The sequence below is a fragment of the Rhincodon typus genome, chromosome 18, assembly GCF_021869965.1.
Source record: "Rhincodon typus isolate 14 chromosome 18, sRhiTyp1.1, whole genome shotgun sequence".
NCBI classification, from domain to species: Eukaryota; Metazoa; Chordata; class Chondrichthyes; order Orectolobiformes; family Rhincodontidae; genus Rhincodon; species Rhincodon typus.
Window position 1 is genome coordinate 10,722,230 of NC_063349.1, and position 21,796 is coordinate 10,744,025.

At 42.1% G+C, this 21,796-nt stretch overlaps 1 protein-coding gene across 1 annotated transcript in view; it reads right to left on the reverse strand.

Annotated features, from left to right (window-relative positions):
- LOC109912901 (A disintegrin and metalloproteinase with thrombospondin motifs 20-like) overlaps window positions 1–18,066 on the reverse strand; it is a 344,616-nt gene extending 326,550 nt beyond the window's left edge. Inside the window, exons 1-2 of the mRNA XM_048607987.1 lie at window positions 17,976–18,066; window positions 17,261–17,610 (exon numbers count right to left, since the gene is read on the reverse strand). Of these exons, the coding sequence (XP_048463944.1) occupies window positions 17,261–17,610; window positions 17,976–18,066 (441 nt within the window). The remainder of the gene's footprint in view (window positions 1–17,260; window positions 17,611–17,975) is intronic.
- Window positions 18,067–21,796: the final 3,730 nt, after the last annotated feature.

A 21,796-nucleotide genomic window follows, 5' to 3' on the forward strand; every position in this document is an offset into this window, starting at 1 on the left:
AATGTCGAAAGACCTGGCAATGGCATTTCCACTCTCGACCTGTCGCTTTACAATATTTTGGTTCCACTCCCATTATCACCCAGATGTCTTGGTGCATTGTCATCATGCTCATGCCCGTATGTCAATTCTGAGATCAAAGTAATGGTACAGTCACTCCAGTTATGCTGCAGGTTTTCAAACAAACTGACTTTGCTTTCCTTTATGTTCGGTGCTAAGTTAGTTATTTCCAGTTTTAACCCTCATTGTTTCTTGTCAGTTCGACAAAAACAATGTAAAAGCTTAAATTACTGAATCATGCATTTGTCCGATAAAGGCAACCAAAATACATCATGGATAATGCTAAACTACCCAAAATTCAGAAAGGCAGCAGTGAAACATATTAAAGTCTATTTTATCCAGAACAAACTCAAGAACAATCACGAGCCATCCAAAAATTTAAGTGGCTGCATTTAAACAGATGAAAGTTTGTTTAGTTACAATAAAATGTTTTTGTACAGGAATAGAAAACATATTCCTAAAATTCCCAGACAGCCCTTACAAAGAGATTTTAATCTGAATAAGAAACTGCTCACAGATTAATTGAATTGTATGAGAAGCTCAGGTAATGTTAGAAGAAACTATTTTTCTTCCTTAAAATAGGATACTGACAAATATTATTCATCTAATTCCCAACCACTCAGTAAAACCAAATGAATCGGACACAAATTACAAGATTTGAGATTCAGCTAAAGATACGTTACTCTTGATCTCAATTCATTGAGGTATTCCTGCACAAATTTATAAGCGGCCCATGGAGAATTAGAAAAGCCACGGTGTTGTATTACTTTTATGCCACTATGTGGTACACGTGCACATTAAAAACCACCGTGGGACTTCATGAACACCCATACTCCTTCCTGAAAATCTGTCATTTCCTCTCCTCGCAATATTTGGGAAAAGAACCAAAGTCGCAATGCAGTTATATAGATAGCTGCATCGGACAGTTATCTGCAATATAAAAGAACAACAGTATGACTTGGCAGCATAAGTGTGGAATCACTGCAAAGGAATTTAGAACTAAACTTAATCTCTAATGTCAGAGTGCAAAACCCACTCAAATTATTTTTCAGAAGGTACAGAGATAAACATTACTACCTAGCCATATTCACCCCTCTTCACTTTGCCATCTTCTATGGCCTCAATTATTGACAAGGTCACTGCTGACCACGTCCTTCTGTCCCTCACCAGTGCTATTCCCCTCCCCTCCAACTGCACTTTTTCTGCAAACTGCACTCAAAAATGCTTGTTCTTATTTTTTTATAGATATATTGTCAAACTCTTGACCACCTTACTTTTGGCCTTTGCTCAACACAACATTTCTGCAGTCGTTAATTTCCTCAACCCACACCCTCAGATTTTGATGCTTTCACTCTCAGCAAAATGCTTCGTCTCTCCCACCTTGGTTATCCCGTCAGTGTTCTCAATGCAACTCCTTCAAGCCCAAAAGAATCAAGACGTGAGTAGATGTAACACAGGATTGTTCTCGCCTTCCATCACCTGATCTGGTAGTACCACATGACTCTCACCTGTCAAAACAACCCACTGCTCCAGGATCTTCTTGAAATCCAACTACCAACCATCTCTTCAAAATACTGTCCCCTTCCCTTCGAACTTCAGCTTCCACAACTATGAGCTAATGGACTCCATCATTACAGTCAACACAATCCAAACAGCTACTACCTTCTCATCTACCCTTGCTTTTTCTCTGAGAACTCTACTAATTCTAATTACTCACTGCCTAGCCCAAAAAAGTGGAGATTTACCACTTTTTAATTCAAAAATATACAATCATAAAATTTAAAAAAGGATATTACAGTGCAATCTAAATGCCACATGATGTACTTAACCAATTTGATAAGTATTGCACTAAGTTATGTGATTATAAGACACAGAAGTAGGCCATTCAGCCCATCGAGCCTGCTCTGCTTTTCAATAAGATCATTGTTGATGTGATTGTGGCCTTACCTCCACTTTACCACCCCTGATCTGTGACTCCCTTGTAGATGATAATCTGATATTTCAAAGCTGAGTTAGACAAATATTTAACCTCTGTTGCTGTCTATGGAACAGAATTCCAAAGGATGACAACTGAGAGAATACATTCCACCTAATTTCCATTGCACTCCAGTGTGCTTCACTCCATTTAAAATGCAGATTTCATCACATTTACATGACATGAAAGATTACTTGAGACCTACAGCCAGTGGGATTTTACATTGCTTTCAGCGCTTCTGTGTACGCCAATGAGGGGCCTGAAACCATAACAACTGCACCAAGCTCTCTAGTACATCTCTCAAGATGTATTTCCAGACCTAGGAGTGTTTTGGTCTGCAACACTTGGTCACGAACAGCTCCTTGCCATGGAAAATCAACAAGTTACAGGCAGACAAATGAGTGCCTTTCACGAAGATGATAGTCCTCCAGCAGAAATCAATATCAGCTTCATTGAGTATCCCCGAGTACAATATTGAGCACATATTCCTCTGTTATGCTGCTGCTCAGGATGAAGACGAACAAAAATACTGTTTGGCCTTTCAGACCTTCTCCACAAATACCTGTTCTGTAAGGAGATGGGAGAAGATCTTTTCTCCAGTAGAACCACCTCAAGATCACTGTGGTAGCAGTGGGACACCAGGTACACATGAAGAATCTGACTTCCATTACTGCCCCACCTGAAATCAGTTCAATCTCACATACATCTGAGTGAACCTGAAGTCCTGATGCCTACATGGCACAGTAGCACAACTACCAGCACACACACTACATTCAATTACATTCTCAACCAGATATGCATCAGCAATTTCTTCCAAAAGGGCCAATCAATGTGACATTAATTATTTTTGATGGAGCTTTGTCCCATGTTATCAATTACTAAGCAATAGGGCAGATCACGCACCTTGCTGAGTTTCAGTTAGATTCTTAGTCCAAATACTGACCTACAATCACTGTGGTTAATATTTTTTAAAACGTTTACATGCAACTCAATATTTCTTTTCTCCACTTGTGAAGACACATAAAGACCAATGGGTGAAGGAACACACCCAAACCTACACAGTGAGGTCAATTTTCCTGAACATAATTGTATCACAAGTCACTGATTTAATGAACAGAACACAGACTAATTTACTTTGCATTACGTCTATCACTTCCTAGTTCAACAAGGTTGCAAACAATTTCTAACAATATTAAATACACCCTTTGTACCCTGACCAATGTTTAAGTCCAGATAACCAATTGCTGATGAATTAGTGAAACAATCTTTCAACAATTTTATAAGTATTTGCTTACACAATTATGGAATACCTCCTAACCAACAATTATGTCCGCATCTATTGTTAGGGTCTCAAGTGAATCCCTATTTAATGTCCATCATCAATTAAACATTAACATACAATTAACCACTTGGGTGTCATTCAATTTGGCATTTGATAAATCAATTCGTCCACTTGACATCTAGTTAACTTTCCATTACTAAATCATATCAGTACTCCTGCAGATACAAATTTTCAAACATTTTTTTCATTTCATACACAAGGTAAATCAATCAAATGATATTATAAATGATAGGACTTTAGTGACATAATGTTTCATGTCCTCAGGTTTTTATTATCAGTTTGGCACCAGATGAAACCAATGTTAATCTATGTTTGTGTTTGACCAGCCTCAAACATTCAACAAATTCTCTTACCACTTAGAATGTCCCGTCCTTCCTTCAGTCCCTAAAATCATGGTTTTAGGATTAAGGTAATATCTGCAAATAATGCTGTGAATAGTTAGAGAACTGCAAGTAAACTAAGCAGAATGGAATCTTTTGTTTATTGTCAAGATAATTACCACTTAACGAGTACAAAAATTGGGTGTTGGAACATGTAAACATGAATGTTGGTTCAAAGATACTGTACTCCTTTTGGTTTATGCATGCAGAAAGCATAACAGCAAAGCAACAAGTTCAAAAGGAAACCCCACACGCAAAGAAAGAATCTCTTTTTTATGAGAGCGAAGGATGCTGATATAGCACCTTCAAGCTTTGAGTCTGGAGATTTGTATAATGGTGAGCTCACTGTTCTGGAAATGCTTTTGTATCTTTATCAACTCTAGAGACATGAGAACAGAAATCTAAGTTGTCACCTAATTGCAATCTTGAAGGAGCACAGTACTGTCAGATTTGCTGCCTTCAGATGAGATGTCAGATTGAGTTATGTTTCTCCATTCAGGTGGCATAGATGATGTTATGGCACTAATAGCAGGAGGATTCTCCCAGGTTTCCAACGTCAGATGATTTCATCATTGCCTCAAGGGGCAAATGGCATGTGACCCACAGATACTGTGCCATCTCCCAGAGGGCTTGCAGTTCAAAAGCAGTTAATTTAATCTGACTGTTTATTGCTGATAATTAATGCTGCATTTACACTGTCTATAAATGAAGGTGTTGTCAGTTCACTCAGCTATTGGCAGTTTAACCTATGTCTATAGCATCTTCATGAGACCGCTCTTATGATGCACTTGTAGGGTCACTGCCTCTGAATCAGGAGGCTTGTGTCCAAGTCCCACCTGCTCCAGATATGTACGCTCTTGAACAGATTGATTAAAAATATCTAGCCACCTTTAGATACTGAAACATTCAAAAGAGCTTCACTGGAGTGTTATCAGCAAAAAATTATAAGTCCAAAAAGATCTACCGCCCTCTTTCCATGACTGCCATGAGCTGACCACCCTGAGTCTGAAGAACTTCCGGATATCAGTCCCAAGTGTTCCTTTCATTTGAACACGCAATCCCTTATGCTACTCTCCTGATTTGCTCTGAAGAAACGTTCCAGATTTAGCTTTCACCTATCTTCTGCTGACTTAAATCCTTCAGTGAAATCACCTCTAAAATGCCTCTTTTGAGAATAAACATGCAGGTTTCGCTATTAACTAGGCCCTCTTAACATCAGGGAATCAGCCTTGTTGTTTTTCTATGCACACCCTTCGGTGTTTGGAAAGCTCTGCGACTTGCTGAATATTTTGGAGTTCACCATTGATGCTACTGCTTTGACTCTAGATTTCAAAATCAGTTCTCCTTGTTGATTCCTTCTGTATAGTGGTTTGAAATATTCAGCACTAAATCTATTAAGTCTACGGACTCTCATTCAGCCAGAGTTTTCATTATTTCGACTGGAATGTAACAATTCTCCCTTTTCTTCTTGTCTATGCTACTTTGCATTTCCCTCATTAAATTGCATTTGTCATTATCTGCCCACTGACATATTTGTCCCAACTTAATTTTGCTGAACCCACTGCCCTCCCTTTAAAGCAAGTTGACCAAATTGCATCAAACCCAGGTACTGGCACAGGTTGGAAACCTTGTAGAATCCAAAGCTGACTCCATGGGCATCTAACTCACTGTTTTCCTACTTTCCCTACTTTCCCCACCAACCCACCTCCCCACTCCACTTCTAATAATTACACCAATAGTGAGCTTTCATTGTATTCTACTCTCGAACCAACCTCTCAAGCCTAAGATATATCCTGGATCGTCACAGCATTTTGTGTGAAATTTTGACAAGTGCCTTGGAAGCTCAAGCGAACTATTTTGTCACAATAGTCAGTGTCCACAGAAGATATCACTCCCTTAAATAAAATCGAGAGGTTGTTCAGACAGGATCGTTCTTGTCAAATTCAAGTTCACTAGGTTTTTAGTGAATAGATAATCCTCAAGTTTACTCCTGTTTCTGTCAGATTGTCTAGGAGTGTCCCATACTGGAGGGTGAATTATTAGACATTAATGAAAACGGAAGTGGAAAATTTCATTGTTCAAAAATTCTGTATCTACCAGAATTTTCACTTGTTTTTTTCCACTTGTTTCTTGTTTTGTGGCTACATATGTCTACATTTTAAAGGGAATATTGTTTTTCCCGCAATGAATTTGTGCTCCAGATTTCAGCATGGCTGACCCCTTGTACAGGGAAAATTGGGTCACAGGATCCATGTCCTCCATACAATCACTGGCTGACAACAGAGAAATCTCAGAATTAATAAGAAAGCTCCAGTTATCCTTTGGCATTAGAAGCACCCAGTGGACCGAATCACAGAACATCAGAATGCCAGGGCCAGGCATGGTACTGAATCAAAAAACGTTGGGAACAGCCAGTGAACTGAATCACAAAATCACAGAACGTTGGGAACAGCCAGTGAACTGAATCACAAAATCACTGAACGCTGGGAACAGCCAGTGAACTGAATCACAAAATCACAGAATGCTGGGAACAGCCAGTGGACTGAATCACAAAATCACTGAACGCTGGGAACAGCTAGTGGAGTGAATCAAAGAAATCCTGTGCTGAAGATTGAGACCATTCAGCCCATAATGTGTGCACCGGTTCTTCAAATGAATAGCATCACCTAATGCCAATCCACTGCTTTTCCTCTATATTCTCACATGTTATTTTTATCCAAATAAGCAACTCATGCTCTCTTCAATGCCTCTGTTGAACCTGTCTCCATCACAGTTCCTGGCTCCTTGTATCACCTTTGCTGCTTTTGCAAATCAATTTAAATCCATATGACTATTAATTCTCTCTTGAATAATTGCTTCTAGAAGCTGTCCCTCTATTGAACCACAATGATGTTGGAATGGACATGGGAGGTGGGTGGGGGAAGCAAGGTAGTTGGAGCTGTGAGCCAGAGGAAAGAGACAGTCTGGGGAACTTTGAGTTGTGAGGGAAAGAGAGACCATGCAAGCAAAGATAGCCAACGACAACCTTTACAAATCCAGTGTTGAAGATATTATATGAACAAGCATCATGGGATTAGAATGTCATGTGGTCAAACCTGCAGGAATGCTTCCTCCCAGAGATGAAAACCAGTCTTACTACACTGCCAACAAAGTTTTATTTTCTTTATTCTTTCTGGGGATGCAGGAATCACTGGCAAGGCAAGCACTTGTTGCCCATCCTCATTTTCCCTTAAACTGAATGGTTTGCCAGACCATTTCAGGAGAAGGGTGTGGAGTCACATGGAGGCAAGATCACAAAAGAATGACAGATTTCATGCCCTAAAGAAACAAATTTAGTTTATTATAGTGACTCCATTAGGTTTCTACAACCATCTCTGGTGGTTTTTATAATGAAACTGACTTAATATTTCAGATTTATTAAAGTTCCAACCAATGCTGTCGTGAGGTTTGAACCGGTGTCTCCAGAGCATCAGTCTAGACATATGGAATACTCGTGGCATTACTACTACATCACCATCTCCTCCATTCAAAAGGTAACCAGTACGCAACCTACAGATATCATCCCAAAGTCCAGTGACTCCCTCACATAGTATCACACTGAATAACAGTGCTGAGCATTCCAACAAACTTGCTGATTTTATTGTGTTCATGGACATGTTCATTTTAAGCATGTTGCAGGCAGAGTTCAGAATTATTCAAAAGAGGAAAAAGTAAATAGAGTTGAATGTTTCCATGCTATTGGCTTTGCTATCCAACATTACACAGTTTATTCAGAGGCAGCACATTACTGCATTCTTCACAAAGCTCAGCCTTTGGACTGTTTCCCTGTCAAACATCGTGGCCATCTGCCAAATTTTAATTAATTACTTGATATATCAAGTTCATTCCAAAAGGACTTACTTCAACTTTTGTTCAACCCTCAAGATACAGCTGGTACATCCACCATTTACCCCTACCTCCTTCAGTACAGCTGTGCTATCAATATATTCATTAATTACTTAAGCTTGCCTTATTCTGGGAAAATAAACTGTTTGTAGCCTCCTTCAGATAGAACACCCCCGTGCGTTATGCTGTGAAAGTCTCTTGTTCCATGATCTTTATGATAAAGTCATTCAACACACGATTATAAGCATTTCCACCTACAAGCCTCATCCAAATGCATTACAGTGCAACATAAACTACTTATTTGCTTCACGACATTGCATTTAATGAATTTAGAACAGTACAAAGTCCGACTTGCCTTTTCCACCTTCTTGTACAATCGGGTGGTGACATTTGAATTAACAACAGAGAAAATTACATTATGTTGTAGTGACGCATACATGGACGTTCAGCCAACTTCCTGGGATGATAGTAACACAGGAACCATTCACTCCAAAGATGCTGAAACACAGTTCCTTTTTTACTGTACTTAAGATTTTGTTAACTTCAGGCAACCAAGAAACAATATTCTGAGGATGCTGGAAATTGTTTGGCTTTGCACGATGGCTATTTCAGTTAATCACTCCTAACCTGCACTCCCCAAGCTGCCTCTCCACAAATCCTGTCCAGCCTTTTCTCATTGCTTGATTTGCTTAAAAGCTCTCATCAATAGCAGCTTTGAGTTCCAGGGGAAGGTCATGGATTAGAAATGCTGACTCTGATATTAATTAGGAAGAAGGCAGAAGGAACACAGTAGTAAACTCAGAAAGGCCGAGCTTAACAGAGGGGCCTCATTGAGAAGTCTGGTGGAACATCCCATCTGAACAGCTGGCCAAACTGACAGACAGGCCAATGAGCAGGAGTGAAAATCTGTAGCTTGTATCCCATAGGAACAGCCTGCAGCAGTCATGAGGGCTTGTTTGGCTGAAATCAGGAAGTCCTGTCATGACCAGTGTGAAAGGATGTAGGTCATCCTAAGGAAGCCCCCAAAGCAAATTAAGATGCCTGGACATATACTCCTGGTACTCTTGAACCGGAAAAATATAAAACTCATCCTGGGCCAGGATCTAGCTTTCAACAGGTTTTGCGTCAGAGTATCGACACTAGAGTCATAGAATCATTGAGGTTTACTGCATGGAAACAGACCCTTTGGACCATCTTGTCCATCCTGCCGAATTTTCACAATTAATCTAGTCCCATTTGCCTGCGTTTGGTCCATATCCCTGCATACCTATCCCATCCATGTACCTGTCTAAATGTTTCTTAAATGACAAAATTGTACTCGCCTCCACCACTACATCTGGCAGCCCATTCCAGACGCTCACTACCCTCTGTGAAAAAATTGCCCTCTGGACCCTTTTTTATCTCTCCCCACTTACCTTAAACTTATGCCCTCCAGTTTTAGACTCCCCTGCCATGGGGAAAAGCTGTTGACTATCTACCTTATCTATGCCTTTCATGATTTTATAGACCTTTATAAGGTCATCCCTCGGTCTCCTATGCTCCAGGGAAAAAAGTCCTAGCCTATCCAACCTCTTCTTATAACTCTAGCCTTCCAGTCCAGATAGTATCCTAGTAAATCCTTTCTGCACTCTTTCTAGTTTCATAATATCCTTTCTGTAGTAGGGCAATCAGAACTGCACACAGTCCTCCAAATATTGCCTTACTGACGTCTTGCACAGGTGCAAGAAGACATCCCAATTCCTCTCTTCAATGCTCGAACCCACGAAAGCAAGCATGCTAAAAGCCTCCTTCACCACAGTGTCTACCTGTGATTCCACTTTCAAGGAGCAATGAACTAGTCCCACTTTCCTGCTTCAGCTTGACACTGCAGACCACACAATAAGGAAGTCTTAGGGCACAGAAAGAGGCCACTCTGCACCAGTTAGTCAAATAAACATTATTACCGAGTGCCAATCTGCTGTTTTCTCCCTGTTCCCTTGCACGTTAACTTTCAACCAAATAGGCATCCAATACCCTCTTGAGTGCCTCATATGAACCTGTCTCTACCTCACTTCTATGAAATGTAATCTAGACCTCAACTACTTATTGACTGAAAGTAAAGATTTTCTCATATCACCCTTACATCTTTCACAAATCACTTCAAATCTGCGTGCCCTCACTCTTGTTCCTTTTCCTAGTGGGAACAGTTTCTCTCTATCTACTTTTTTTTTGCCTGCTCATTATTTTGAAAATCTGTCAGATCTGTTAGCCTTCAGTCCCAACTTGAGAGCTGGATGGCGTCAGTACCTGCATATTATAAAACTGATGCTGTTGCTTTTCTCTAGGTGTCATGCTCACATGCTGGAAAATGATGCGTTATTTTAACAGTTGTGCCCCTGCCCATTTTCCAGCAGATGGAGGTAGCTGAAATCCAGGCTGATAGCTCATCTTCCTCTCTTCACATAAGGGTGCCTAACTTGGGAGTGTTTCAAAGGTTGTTGCGGTAAATAAAAACTCACAGCAAGAATAGAAGATAGGCTGGCTGGTAGAAAATATAGAGCATGCATGCCTGATGGCAGGATGTAACAAGTGGAGTCCTGACGGGTCAATACTGAGGCCGTATTGTTTTACAATTTATATCAATTGAGGTTGGTTGGCTCACCGAGCTGGTTTGTTGTTTTGCAGATGTTTTGTTACCATGCTGGGTAACATCCTCAGTGCAGCAGTGCGTCCTGGGACAGGCTAGGCAGAGACTAGCATGAGAATTCCTGGAAGCATGGCACTCCACGAAGCATGCTATTAATAAACACATTGAACTCGACCCCATATACATTCCACTACGACGGAAAACCAGAAGTGAGGCAATCCATCTCAACGGACACCAGAGTTTAAAAACCAGGCGGGAAAACACACCGATGCTTCATCGGAGACTGCACTGAGGATGTTACCCAGCATGGTAACGAAACACCTGCGAAACAACAAACCAACTCGGCGAGCCAACCAACGTCAACACCCACAACCCGAGCTACAGATCTACTCCAAAACCTTAGAATTTATATCAATGATTTAGGTGAGTGACGTTAAGCCATGGCAACTACATTTGGAAAGATAGATAGGAAAGTATGCTGTGAAGACATAAGGAAGATGCAGACGGGTTGAGTGAGTGGGCAAAAATTTGGCTGGTGCCATGAATAGAGTGGAAAGTGTGAGGCTTTTTACCCAGGGGGAAGGCATCAATTGCTAGGGGACACAGGTTCAAAGTACGGGGCGGAAGTTTAAAAGATCAAAAACAGAAGTTGCTGGAAAAACTCAGCAGGTCTGGCAGCATCTGTGGAGGAAAAAAAAAATCAGAGAAAAAAATTAACGTTTTGCGTCTGGTGACCCTTCCTCAGAACCGTTTAAAAGAGATGTGCGAAGGAAGTTTTTCACACAAAGGGTTGAGAGTGACTGAATGCACAGACAGAGGGGTGGTGGAAGCAGACACAATTGCAGCATGCAAGAACACTTGGACAAGTACATGAATAGGAAGAGAATAGAGGGATACGGATCCTGTAAGTGAAGACAGTTTTAGTATGGAAGGGCAAAATGTGTTGGCGCAGGGCTGAACGGCCAAAAGGCCTGTTCCTGTGTTGTATTGTTCTTGGCCTCTTTATGGCATATAAAATGGCAAAATGTAAAGTTATTCACTTTGGCAGAAGTTTTTAAAAAAAGCAAGGCATTTCTGAAATGGACAATGACTACAGAATTCTGAAGTGCAGACGGATTATGGTGCTTCTGTGCAAGGGTCAGAAAACATTAGAATGTAGGTAAAACTCATAATTAAGAAGACTAAAGGGATTCTATCCATTATTACATGAGGAACGAACATTAAGGATGTTATAAAGGCAAAACACAGTTGATGCTGGGTACTGTAGTATCAGATATGCTGTCTTGTGGATGAAAACTTAAATGTTTACTTGGGAACAACAGCGACACAACTGTTAAAAACCTGTTTTACCTGTAGGTGGGCATAGGAGGTCTCATGACATTATCTCAAGAAAGCTCATGAGTGTTACCTTGTTGAGCTGGTCAACATTTATCCCTTAACTGACACAATGAGAAACCGATCATCTGATCATTATCATAATATGTTTGTGGAAGCTTGCTGTGAGCAAATTACCTGTGACATTTAAACTGTAACAACACTTCAAAATTACTTAATTGGCTGAAAAGTGCTTTAAAATGTCCTGTGCTCATGAACAGTCACTGTCTATAATATTACAGAATCAATTAGCAGTTGGTAGTCTAGTCTGCAGCAAATGTCAGGGATTCAGAAGGGAAAATTCATGCCTGACCAACTTCCTTGCCTTCACTGAGGAAGTGACAACCTGGAGACAGACTGGAAAAACCCCTAATGATCTATCTCAACTCCTAAAAGTATTTTGAGACAGCTTCATAAGAATGATTACTAGTTGTTAATACAGCATGACAAAACATGGCATGCTAGGGTGAGATAGGAGGGGGCAGTGCTGAATGGATGTATAACATTCATTGGGACCCCTACGGCATCTCATGTATATAAATGACCTGGATTCTGAAGCTCAGTGCAAAATGGTCAAACCTCCAGATGATACCAAACAAGGAGCTATAGAGGAAACAACTTAGAAAGTACAAAATGACTTGAAACAATATATTCAAAAGTGGACATGACAATGTGCAAAGGAAAGAAAAATGAATGACATGAGTACTTGGAATATTGTTGAAGCTGAAAGACACCAATGTAGAGAAAATCCACAAAGCTCAGAACAAAACGATTGCTGTTCTATCCAGTATTGTTCACTACATTTCAAAGTACTTCATTGTATCTTATGTCTATGAAGAGATTTAAGGGAAAAGGTTTACAAGGATGTTGCCAGAGTTGGAGGTTTGAGCTACAGGGAGAGGCTGAATAGACTGGGGCTATTTTCCCTGGAGTGTCAGAGGCTGCGAGGTGACCTTATAGAGGTTTATAAAATCATGAGGGGCATGGATAGGGTAAATAGACAAAGTCTTTTTCTGGGGTGGGAGAGTCCAAAACTAGAGGGCATAGGTTTAAGGTGAGAGGGAAAAGATTTAAAAATGACCTAAGGGGCAACTTTTTCACATGGATGGTGGTGCGCATATGGAATGAACTGCCAGAGGAAGTGGTGGAGGCTGGTACAATTACAACATTTAAAAGGCATTTGCGTGGGTATATAAATATGAAGGATTTAGAGGGATATGGGCCAAATACTGGCAAATAGGACTAAATTAATTTAGGATATCTAGTGGGAATGGACAAATTGGACTCAAGTTTCTGTTTCCATGCCGTACAGCTCTATCACTCTAAATGTGATATGATACATCAAAAAAATGACTACAAATGTTCTGATTAAGCAAGACAGAATGCTCTCCTCATCATGATCACCCCATGAAAGAGTACGGGCATGGATATTGGCTAAGGCTATGGGTGATTTTATGGTTAAGCCACTCATGGGGGACAGCCTACTGAAACTAATAATTCAGGATCAGACAGGAATTACCATTCTGCTTTAAATAGATGCTGAAGGATAGCCTAGACTTGCAGATCTTTCCTGTAGCAAGAAGTCCATGCCTCCAGAAATTTATAAAGTTCAAGTGATATTATTTGAAAGAGAAACTCAATAGAATTCCTCGGTCAGTTCACACCTTACAGCCAGCATGAAGAAAGCTGGAAAACCACCACATGTCACTGCAAGTGCACCATACCTCCTGTCTAAAAATCATAAGTTAGCATGAATAGAAGCCTTCAGGACAGGTCACAGAATTATGCCTTCTAAAAGGAAGGACGATACACAGTGACCAATAGCCCTCAAGGACAAACAATAAGCTAGTTGGAGAATAATAAAATAGCCAAAAAATTACTTAGTTGTGAGTCGTAATAGTCGTTACCCTGGAGAGGCTGAACATGCAATGCACATTTTGTTTGTAAGGCTATAGAGTTTAGCATATTTCGCAAAGTTGTTCTTTAAACTTAGCCTCAATGACAAGAATGACTGGCAGTGTCAAAGCAAAAGGTCATTGCTAATTGTGTATATGGGAAGCAAATACCATGGAGAATGAATGGACACCTAAGCACAATCAGACGCTCAAGGGGTAGAAGCAAACCAAAACTATAATTTTTGTTACACCCTTGACTTCAGCAAAGGTCCTGCAATGATTGTGCAGCATTTGCAACTGCATGTAGAATGTGTCTGGTACATATTCAGCCAGCGAAACACCATGCATATTTATGGAGGCTGGAGCTCGCAATGATTGTCTAAACTCAGAAGAATCAGGCAGAAGGATTCGACTACAGGACCAAATTTAATAAAAACACATTAATGAGAAAAGAAAGCTTTATATCCTTAGATGAAGTGCATAAATGGGCTTCAATATTTGCTTCCACAATCCTTTATAGTAAGCTGCCAATTAAGTGTTCATAAGAACATTCAAATATTCAGGATTTATCACTTCCAACTTCTCACCCTTTACCAGAATTATACCAGAACATAAAGAGTTAAACACTGCATAGAGTTGAGTTACATTCTTGAGTTTACAATGTTGATCTACATGAGCTGTTTAAAATAATGAATAGATTTGAAAGGGTAAATAAGGAGAAACTATTTTCTTTGATGAGGTAAAACCAGGGCAAGGGTCATATTTATAACATTAGAGCTAAACCACTTAAGCGTGATCTTGGTCATACTTATTCAGACAGAGGATTAAAAAAATCTGGAACTCTGTCCCCAAAATGCTTTGAATGCTGGGTGCATTGAAGTTTTCTTTGACATTAATAAATTCTGTTAGACTTAAAGTATCACAGGATACAGAACAAAGATGAGCAAATGGAGAAAGTAGCCGTGATGTAACAGAAGAGAGCAGGATGCAGTGGCGTTAGGCTCAAGAGGATGGATGATCTATTCCTGTGCTCCTAATTTCACTGCTGGTTAACAACGTGTGGTAGCAATAACATTCCCAAACTGCACTGTACACAATTAGCATGGCAACGTATTTTCAAAACCTTTATTTTTGGCAAATGGGTGGAAGAACTTCACTCATATGGTTCACAAGTTGAATGTGGATTATCTGTTCATTAATAGACGGACAAGTGTAGGTATGCAAGCAACAGTTGCTCCCCAGATGAACTTCTTGCTTCTGGATGCCAAGAACGCAAAGATATGCATCTCTCTAACACTCACTCCAACTGAATGAGACACTAATGCCATTGTAAAGCTTCCAATTTAGATTTATGGAGTGGACAAAACTCACAGATGCTGGATACTCTCTAGTTTCATGCCTCTGACTCTGTCTGTTAACGCTCATGGTTAGCATTCTGAAATTCAACAACGATCCTGCCTTCTCCAGCTGTCAGTATTTGGATGGGGGGACAAGAAGGTGGGCCAGATCACATAAAGCATTTCTGATTATATTCACTCCTGCACAGGTTTCTCCCCATTCTCCCATCTTGCTCCCCACCATTAATATTGAAGCAGGAAACAAAATCGATTATGCACCAATGAGTGTTTTGTATGGAGTCAAGAATATTTTAACCACAAAGAAAGCTAGGCTGAAGAAAGATTTTATTGAAATGTATAAAATGATGAGGAGGATCTAATTTCCTTTAAAAGAGTGGTTAATAACCAGGGGATAGCTTTTAAAATACTGATAAAAGGATTAAAGGAGAGTTGGGGAGAAATTTGTCACCCGCAAGTTGGTCTAGGTAAAAACTCTGAGCAATAAAAATAGGCTGAATATGCCAGGACTTTTTTCACAGGACAGTAGGAGATTGATGGGTGACCTTATAGAGGTTTATAAAATCATGAGGGTCAAAGATAAGGTGAACAGCAAGGTCTTTCCCCTAGGGTGGGGGAAGTTCAAAACTAGGGAGAATATTTTTAAGATGAGAGGAGAAAGAACATGAGGGGCAACATTTTTTTTAAAACAGAGTGTGGGTTTGGAAGGAATTGGTCAAACTCAGGCAAGTGAGATTAGGTTAGTTTGGGAACATGGTCAGCATGGACAAGTTGGACCAAACGCTCTCTTTCCATGCTGAATGACTCTATGACATGGATACATACATAAGGTGCTTTAAGCCACAGAGCTACAGACCAAGAGCTAGAAATCGGGATTAGGCTGAATAGATATTTTTGGCTAGGATAGACATGATGGAACAAATGGACTTCTTTGGTGTTTTTAAACATTGATAGTTTTACTATTCAATGTCTCTACGCTCTGTCACCAAGTATAAGATGTGACCATTTGTGGGTTTGTATTTTTCTGTGTTACTTCAGCTTTGCTAACTCCAAGATGCACACCTGGATAAATATGACCTCTTCAATGTCCCTCTGGAGAACAGAGACCTGCCAGCCCCCAAATGCAACCAAAGAATCGAACACAAGTGTTAGCACTTACAGGCAAGTTTCTTTGAGTCCACCTCCTACCAGAGCTATTTCTTTTTATTAACAAATGAAAGAATGTAACTGGGACTCGAAAGCAGCTCTAATTGAGCTCTATTGGCAGCAAACAGGCCGTGCCCCTTGCTCAAGTGATCCTTAGAATTAGCTGTGACCATTGAACAGAAATGTACTAGGTCAAGCCCACTTGCCAGTCTTGCCTCTTGGGACTTGGCCAGTGTCCTCTCCTTTCCCATTTGTTGAATGTACAACACTGCGAGTGTGGTGCATACTTTCGAACCGTATAACATGTTTAATTTAGAACAGGCACTGGGATATTTGAGAAGGCTGAGAATCTGACTGCTGTAATTACTGTGGAAATTGCCGTGCAAATTTGTTTTCTGGCAATTATAAACAGGCCAGGCAGAAAGAGACAATCGCCTCTCTTAAAAAAAGGTTCTGTTTGGCCGCCGCCGATCAGATTGTACAAGATGGTTCTGGGGCTGAGGCAGTGACAAGCCGGGCTTCCTGCTAAAGAGCCGCCTGCCCCGTATCTGCTCGGCCCAGCAGCTAAACCCACTTCAACTCATCGAACTGCTCGATCCACGCTCTCCCCCCTCCCCCAGCAAGTTAAACAGCGGTACAAAACCGTCCACATCAAACCGTACACCCAGTGACAGCGATAACAAGGTTCCGAAAGCAGCGGGTTCCAAAATAAGCCGGAATCACCCCATCCCTAAATAGAGGACGAGCCATGCCGGGCTGCTGTCTACATTCATAAAGGCAGGTCTCGAAATAATGACTACCAGATTCTCATGGGCACCCCAATTTGTGGTGCACTCCCTGCCTCTGGACTAGGTGGACGGTGTTCAAGCCCTGCTTCCTTCAGAGGTTTGAAATGGTTGGCCTGCTGTGTTCATCCAGCCCTGCACCTTGTTGTCTCGGATTCTCCAGCGTCTGCAGTTCCTACTATCTCTCATATTGAACCTTCAGTTCTGAAGAAGGGTCACTGGAACTGAAACCCTGTTTTCTCTCTCAACAGATGCTGCCAGACCTGATGAGTTTTCCCAGCAATTTTTGTTTCTGCACCTTCCCACCCACCCTCCCTCCAACTACGGATTATCCCCTTCCACCGCTGATTGCTCAGCTACAGACAAAGTGAGGGCAGCGATCAGCTCCCTTCCCCGCTAAAGCCCAGCCTCTAGCCACAGAGTTGGCCCAGTATACTCACAATGCCAGTGCACAAACTGACCACCGCGGTGTGCTGCATCTCTGAGTTGACATGCCCGCTATAGAAACAGTGTTTCAGATCAGAGTCGGAGTGCAGGCTGCCAGGTTCCGCTCTGCCCAAGTGTCTGACCCGGTACGTGGCGGCGATGAAGTCCGAGTGAGCGCTCAGGTTGAGCCGGTACAGCTGCCCGAAGGCGTGGAGCTGGTAGTGAGTCCAGGAGGCCCAAGGTTCCGAGTCCGGGCTCCGCTTCCTCCTCCTGAAGTGATGGGTGTGCGGGAAAGCCTCTCCGAAATCGTTGAGCCGCTTCGGAGAGGTGATCTCATAGGAGCTCAGCTGCCTGATGAAGTTCTCTGAAAGGAGTTTAACAGCCTTGTAAGTTCAAACTTCACCCGTCAGGTCAAAAGTTAAGACAATTTCAAACATTACTTTCTCAGACCAGCTAATCATTCTAGAATACTACGTTAACAATAGTGTGAAAATCCAGTGTGAATCATTTATAATTGTACAGTGATTTGCAAAACAATCCTTTTCACCTTACGTGACAATAACAAATTAAATTAAATATAAAACACACCTTCGGTATATTCACCTATTCGAAAGTTTATCATATAGATAAAAGGGTGTTGTGTGCATACAGCTATATCTTATATCCACAACTCATTCCCCATCCGGATCTGAAACAAATGTAAACTCTGCCACCATAAAGCCACGGTACCTTGTTTAGGATGTAAACGTAATTCTCGAGTAAGAGGTATGAATACAAACAGTTGACACAGCAGCCCTTTTACCCAAATCATCAACTGCATGGTTTCCCCCGGGGTCTCCAGCACCTTCTCCCGTCTAACACACGAAATGCACTGGGTTCAGACTTGCCCGCAGCAGCACTGGGACGATCAGGAGGGGCAGCCTTGTCGCTTACGTAAATGTTCTTTGCTGTAACATCCAGCGCTGCGAACCCCCCTTCGATTGCGCCCATTGCCCACACGGACTCATTTCAGCAGCAGGCTCGGGGCCATGCACACAGAGCTCGCCCTGCCTTGTGCATCCCTCAGCGAGCGGCTCTCACTCTGCCCGCCGACCGGTGGGGATGGTGTGAGCTGCCTGCACATCCATTCATTCTCTCGGCCAGATCCGCACATCAAACGAGCCGGACCCCGCCTCTTTGCTGGCTACCTCCCCAACCCGCCTCTGCAGCCTGAGACCGGCGCTGCATTCACTTCCAACGAATTTAACCCTTGTTTTCTGCAGCCGGAGACCCGGGCTGCGCTAGACACCACTTGAAAATAACGAGCCCTTGTTGTGTTCGGTAGCAGTTCCCCTGCCGGGAGCACTGAACGTGGCAGTATTCTCCCAACGCCGTTTGTGTCTGCGAAACATTCACGCTAACAAAGTAGCAGCGAATGCACAGGGAGCTGAGCTTATTGTTGTGAATTACAGTACTAACGCCTTTGAAGTAATAATCAGTTACTTGAATCTCGCTCTGAATGCAAAAGACAATTCTCAGCAAGAGGACATGAAAGACTGGCGTGATACATGTTATTAAACTCTGTTCCAGTGAAGCCCTGCTAACATTGATTCCATGCCCAGAACTCTGGCCAATTCTACAAACTGAAAGTGTCAAGGGCTGTGGGGAGAGAGGAGTATGGCATTGTCATAGATGACCAGCTGTTGAATGGTGGAGTAGGTTCAATGGACCGAATGGTCTATTCACCCCCATTTTCTATGTTTCTACTATAACCAACAGAGGTTCCCCAATTTGTTACAGCTCTGGACTTGATAGCCTTAACTTTAAACTCCCAGATGAGGAGGCACGAGCTGGATTCTCTCCCTCATCTACCCAGACCCTCTGTTGGGTGCCACAAGATTAATATATAAACACATCCCTTCCCTTCTAGATACCTTTCTCCTAACCAAATGAACTTATGCTTTCAAAAAAAAAGAACCAGTTTACCCAGGCTTTCACAAACTGACAAAAAAGAAGACTGAGAAGAAATATTAACACATGTCTATACAAAGAAAGATTAGAAATGTGTTTCATAGAATCCCATCAGTGCAGAAAGAGGTCATTGGACTCATGAATTTTCATGGACCCTCCAAATAACATCTCACCCTATCCCCATAATCTACATTTACTCTGGCTAACCCACCTAGCCTGTTCATCCCTGGACACTATGGGGCAATTTAGCATGGCCAACTCACCTAACCTACACATTTTTGGACTGTGGGAGGAAACGCACGCAAACACAAGGAGAACATGTAAACACCACAGAGACATTTGCCATTTGGGATACAAACCCGGGTCCCTGATGCCAGGAGGCAGCATTGCTAGCCACTTTGCCATCCTTTGCTAACCACTGAGCCACCGTATCGCCCTTACATAAGAGGTGAGTCCAAAATAATAGAAGTTCGGTCTCTGAGTTGTTAGTAGTGAACAGATAAGGCGATATTACAACTGTTATTGTGCTGTACAGATGCTGTTGATATTGGCAGCTAAATAGATGATTTTTGCGATTCCAGGTTTTGTAGACTGATGGAAGTTCTTTTATTCTGATTCCTTTTGCAATACTTGGAGTGATACAGCATCTACTTACAATACAAGGATAACAAGTGGATAATTCTTCAAATGTAACTGCCTAATGCTCGAACCCAGTGCACACAAGGATATTCAATCCCACTGGTTCACACCAGTAGAGTTAATGGTTAATCTCTGTCCTCTCATTTTTCAAATAGTATTTGCAGTTTGAAATGTAATCCGCAGGTCAGTGTCTTACTGTTGAGCAGCAGTGTGGTTATCCACCCCTCATCTTTTACTCACAAGAGATCACAATCCAATATGATTGAAATTTTTTTGGGACCTTTAGGTGTCACATTCGGTCAGTAATATAGATCTTTTGCACAGCCAAACACTGAATTTACACTTGCAGTTAATTTGTCTAGGTTGCTGCCTTCCAAAAAAAGACATATAAGGAAAAGAAATGGCTCGAGTATTTTAGGGTTCATACCCATTGTCACAACATTCTGGGTTGAATACCAGGAATAGGCTGTGTTTGTTCTGGCAAACTTTTGGCATGGAGAGTTTCTTTCCCTCATGAGGTTCATCATGCTATCATCCTAAATTTGCCTTATTTGTCATGCACCACATTTCTCCCACTCGCCACTGCTGGGTCCTTGTGGGATTCCTGGTGTTGCACTATATTTCAAACACCGTTTTGCACCAAGTCAAGCACTGTCAGCCCTGGGCTGCCTTGCACAGTTTGTGTTATTTGTCTTGGACATGACAGATAAGAAAAAACTGGCATCCTGCACGGAGGGGGCCATTCTCTTCTCCCAAGTCTGGCAGAGGAGGCCCTGATATCAGACTATTCCAGCCTGGTCTATGGTTGCCACCCTTGCCAGACTGGGCTCAACTATCCATCGCCCACCAAGGCTCATGCACTATCACTCTCATTATAGCATGCAAAATCTTCCCTCACTTGCTCTAATCCAACCCAAACCCCCAGAGTACTAATCTTGCAGGCCTTCTCCACTGCCTACTTAGGCCACCTCCCACGTTCCCCCCAACACTAACAGCTGTGCCAGCCACTTCCATCTCACTCAATCCCTCCTTTTCTTTCATTCAGGGAGAAAAAGCTTCATAATAGGCTTCAACTGTCCAAACTGGGTGGTGGGGCATCCAGCATTCATCTCCACACCCCTTATGAAGTGACAACATTGGATCTCGCCAATGAAAACTGAGCCCAATCCTGTGGCGATGCAGAAATTTCCACATCCCAGCAACCAAGTAAGAAGCATTGTCCATTGCTGTGTCACTCTCCCATTACCTCAACTGTGAATGTATTCTTTACCTGCTGGTGGGGACTTCTATACTTGTTCATGATACATTCTTTTACTTCTTACAGGTACAGGTTGTATCAGTATGGTCTCTGCAGCCAAGACATCTCCTCCTCCACCATCTCTGAGGATGTATCAGCAAGGCTGCCTCCTGCACACTCCAATGCAGACACCTCAGTAGTTAGCTAGGTTAGAGTCGTGAGCACATGCTGGTCAATACATCACTGCCATGTCTCCACAGCTGGTAATGAGAGAAATTGCCCAGGTCGCTGGCAATTGGAGGACTCCTGGAGATGAGGCATCTACTCAGCCCCAGGCAGGAGAGGACACCATGGTTTTGGCCATTAAAAACTTCATTGCAATGCAGAATAGGATGCGGGGGCAGTGGGCAGGTTGTCTGGCACACTGGGCAACTGTTGCCTCAGGCATGCGGCCATCTGGTTGCCTCCATGGTGGCTGCCAATGGAGAGCCAGTTCTAGCATTCTCAGAGTCTGCTGGTTACACACATAAACCTGCACTCCAAGACTCTAGTATTGGTGCTCAGGGACTAAGGGACCTTCACCCCAGTCCAGATGCCCCTCTCCTCACAAAGAGTTAGGTTGGTGCCATTAGGCACCCAGTCAGACGAGACATCACATACAGACCCCTCCCCCCAACATCCCCAGGACACTGTAGAGGTGGCCATGATTTCTATCTCTACCCTT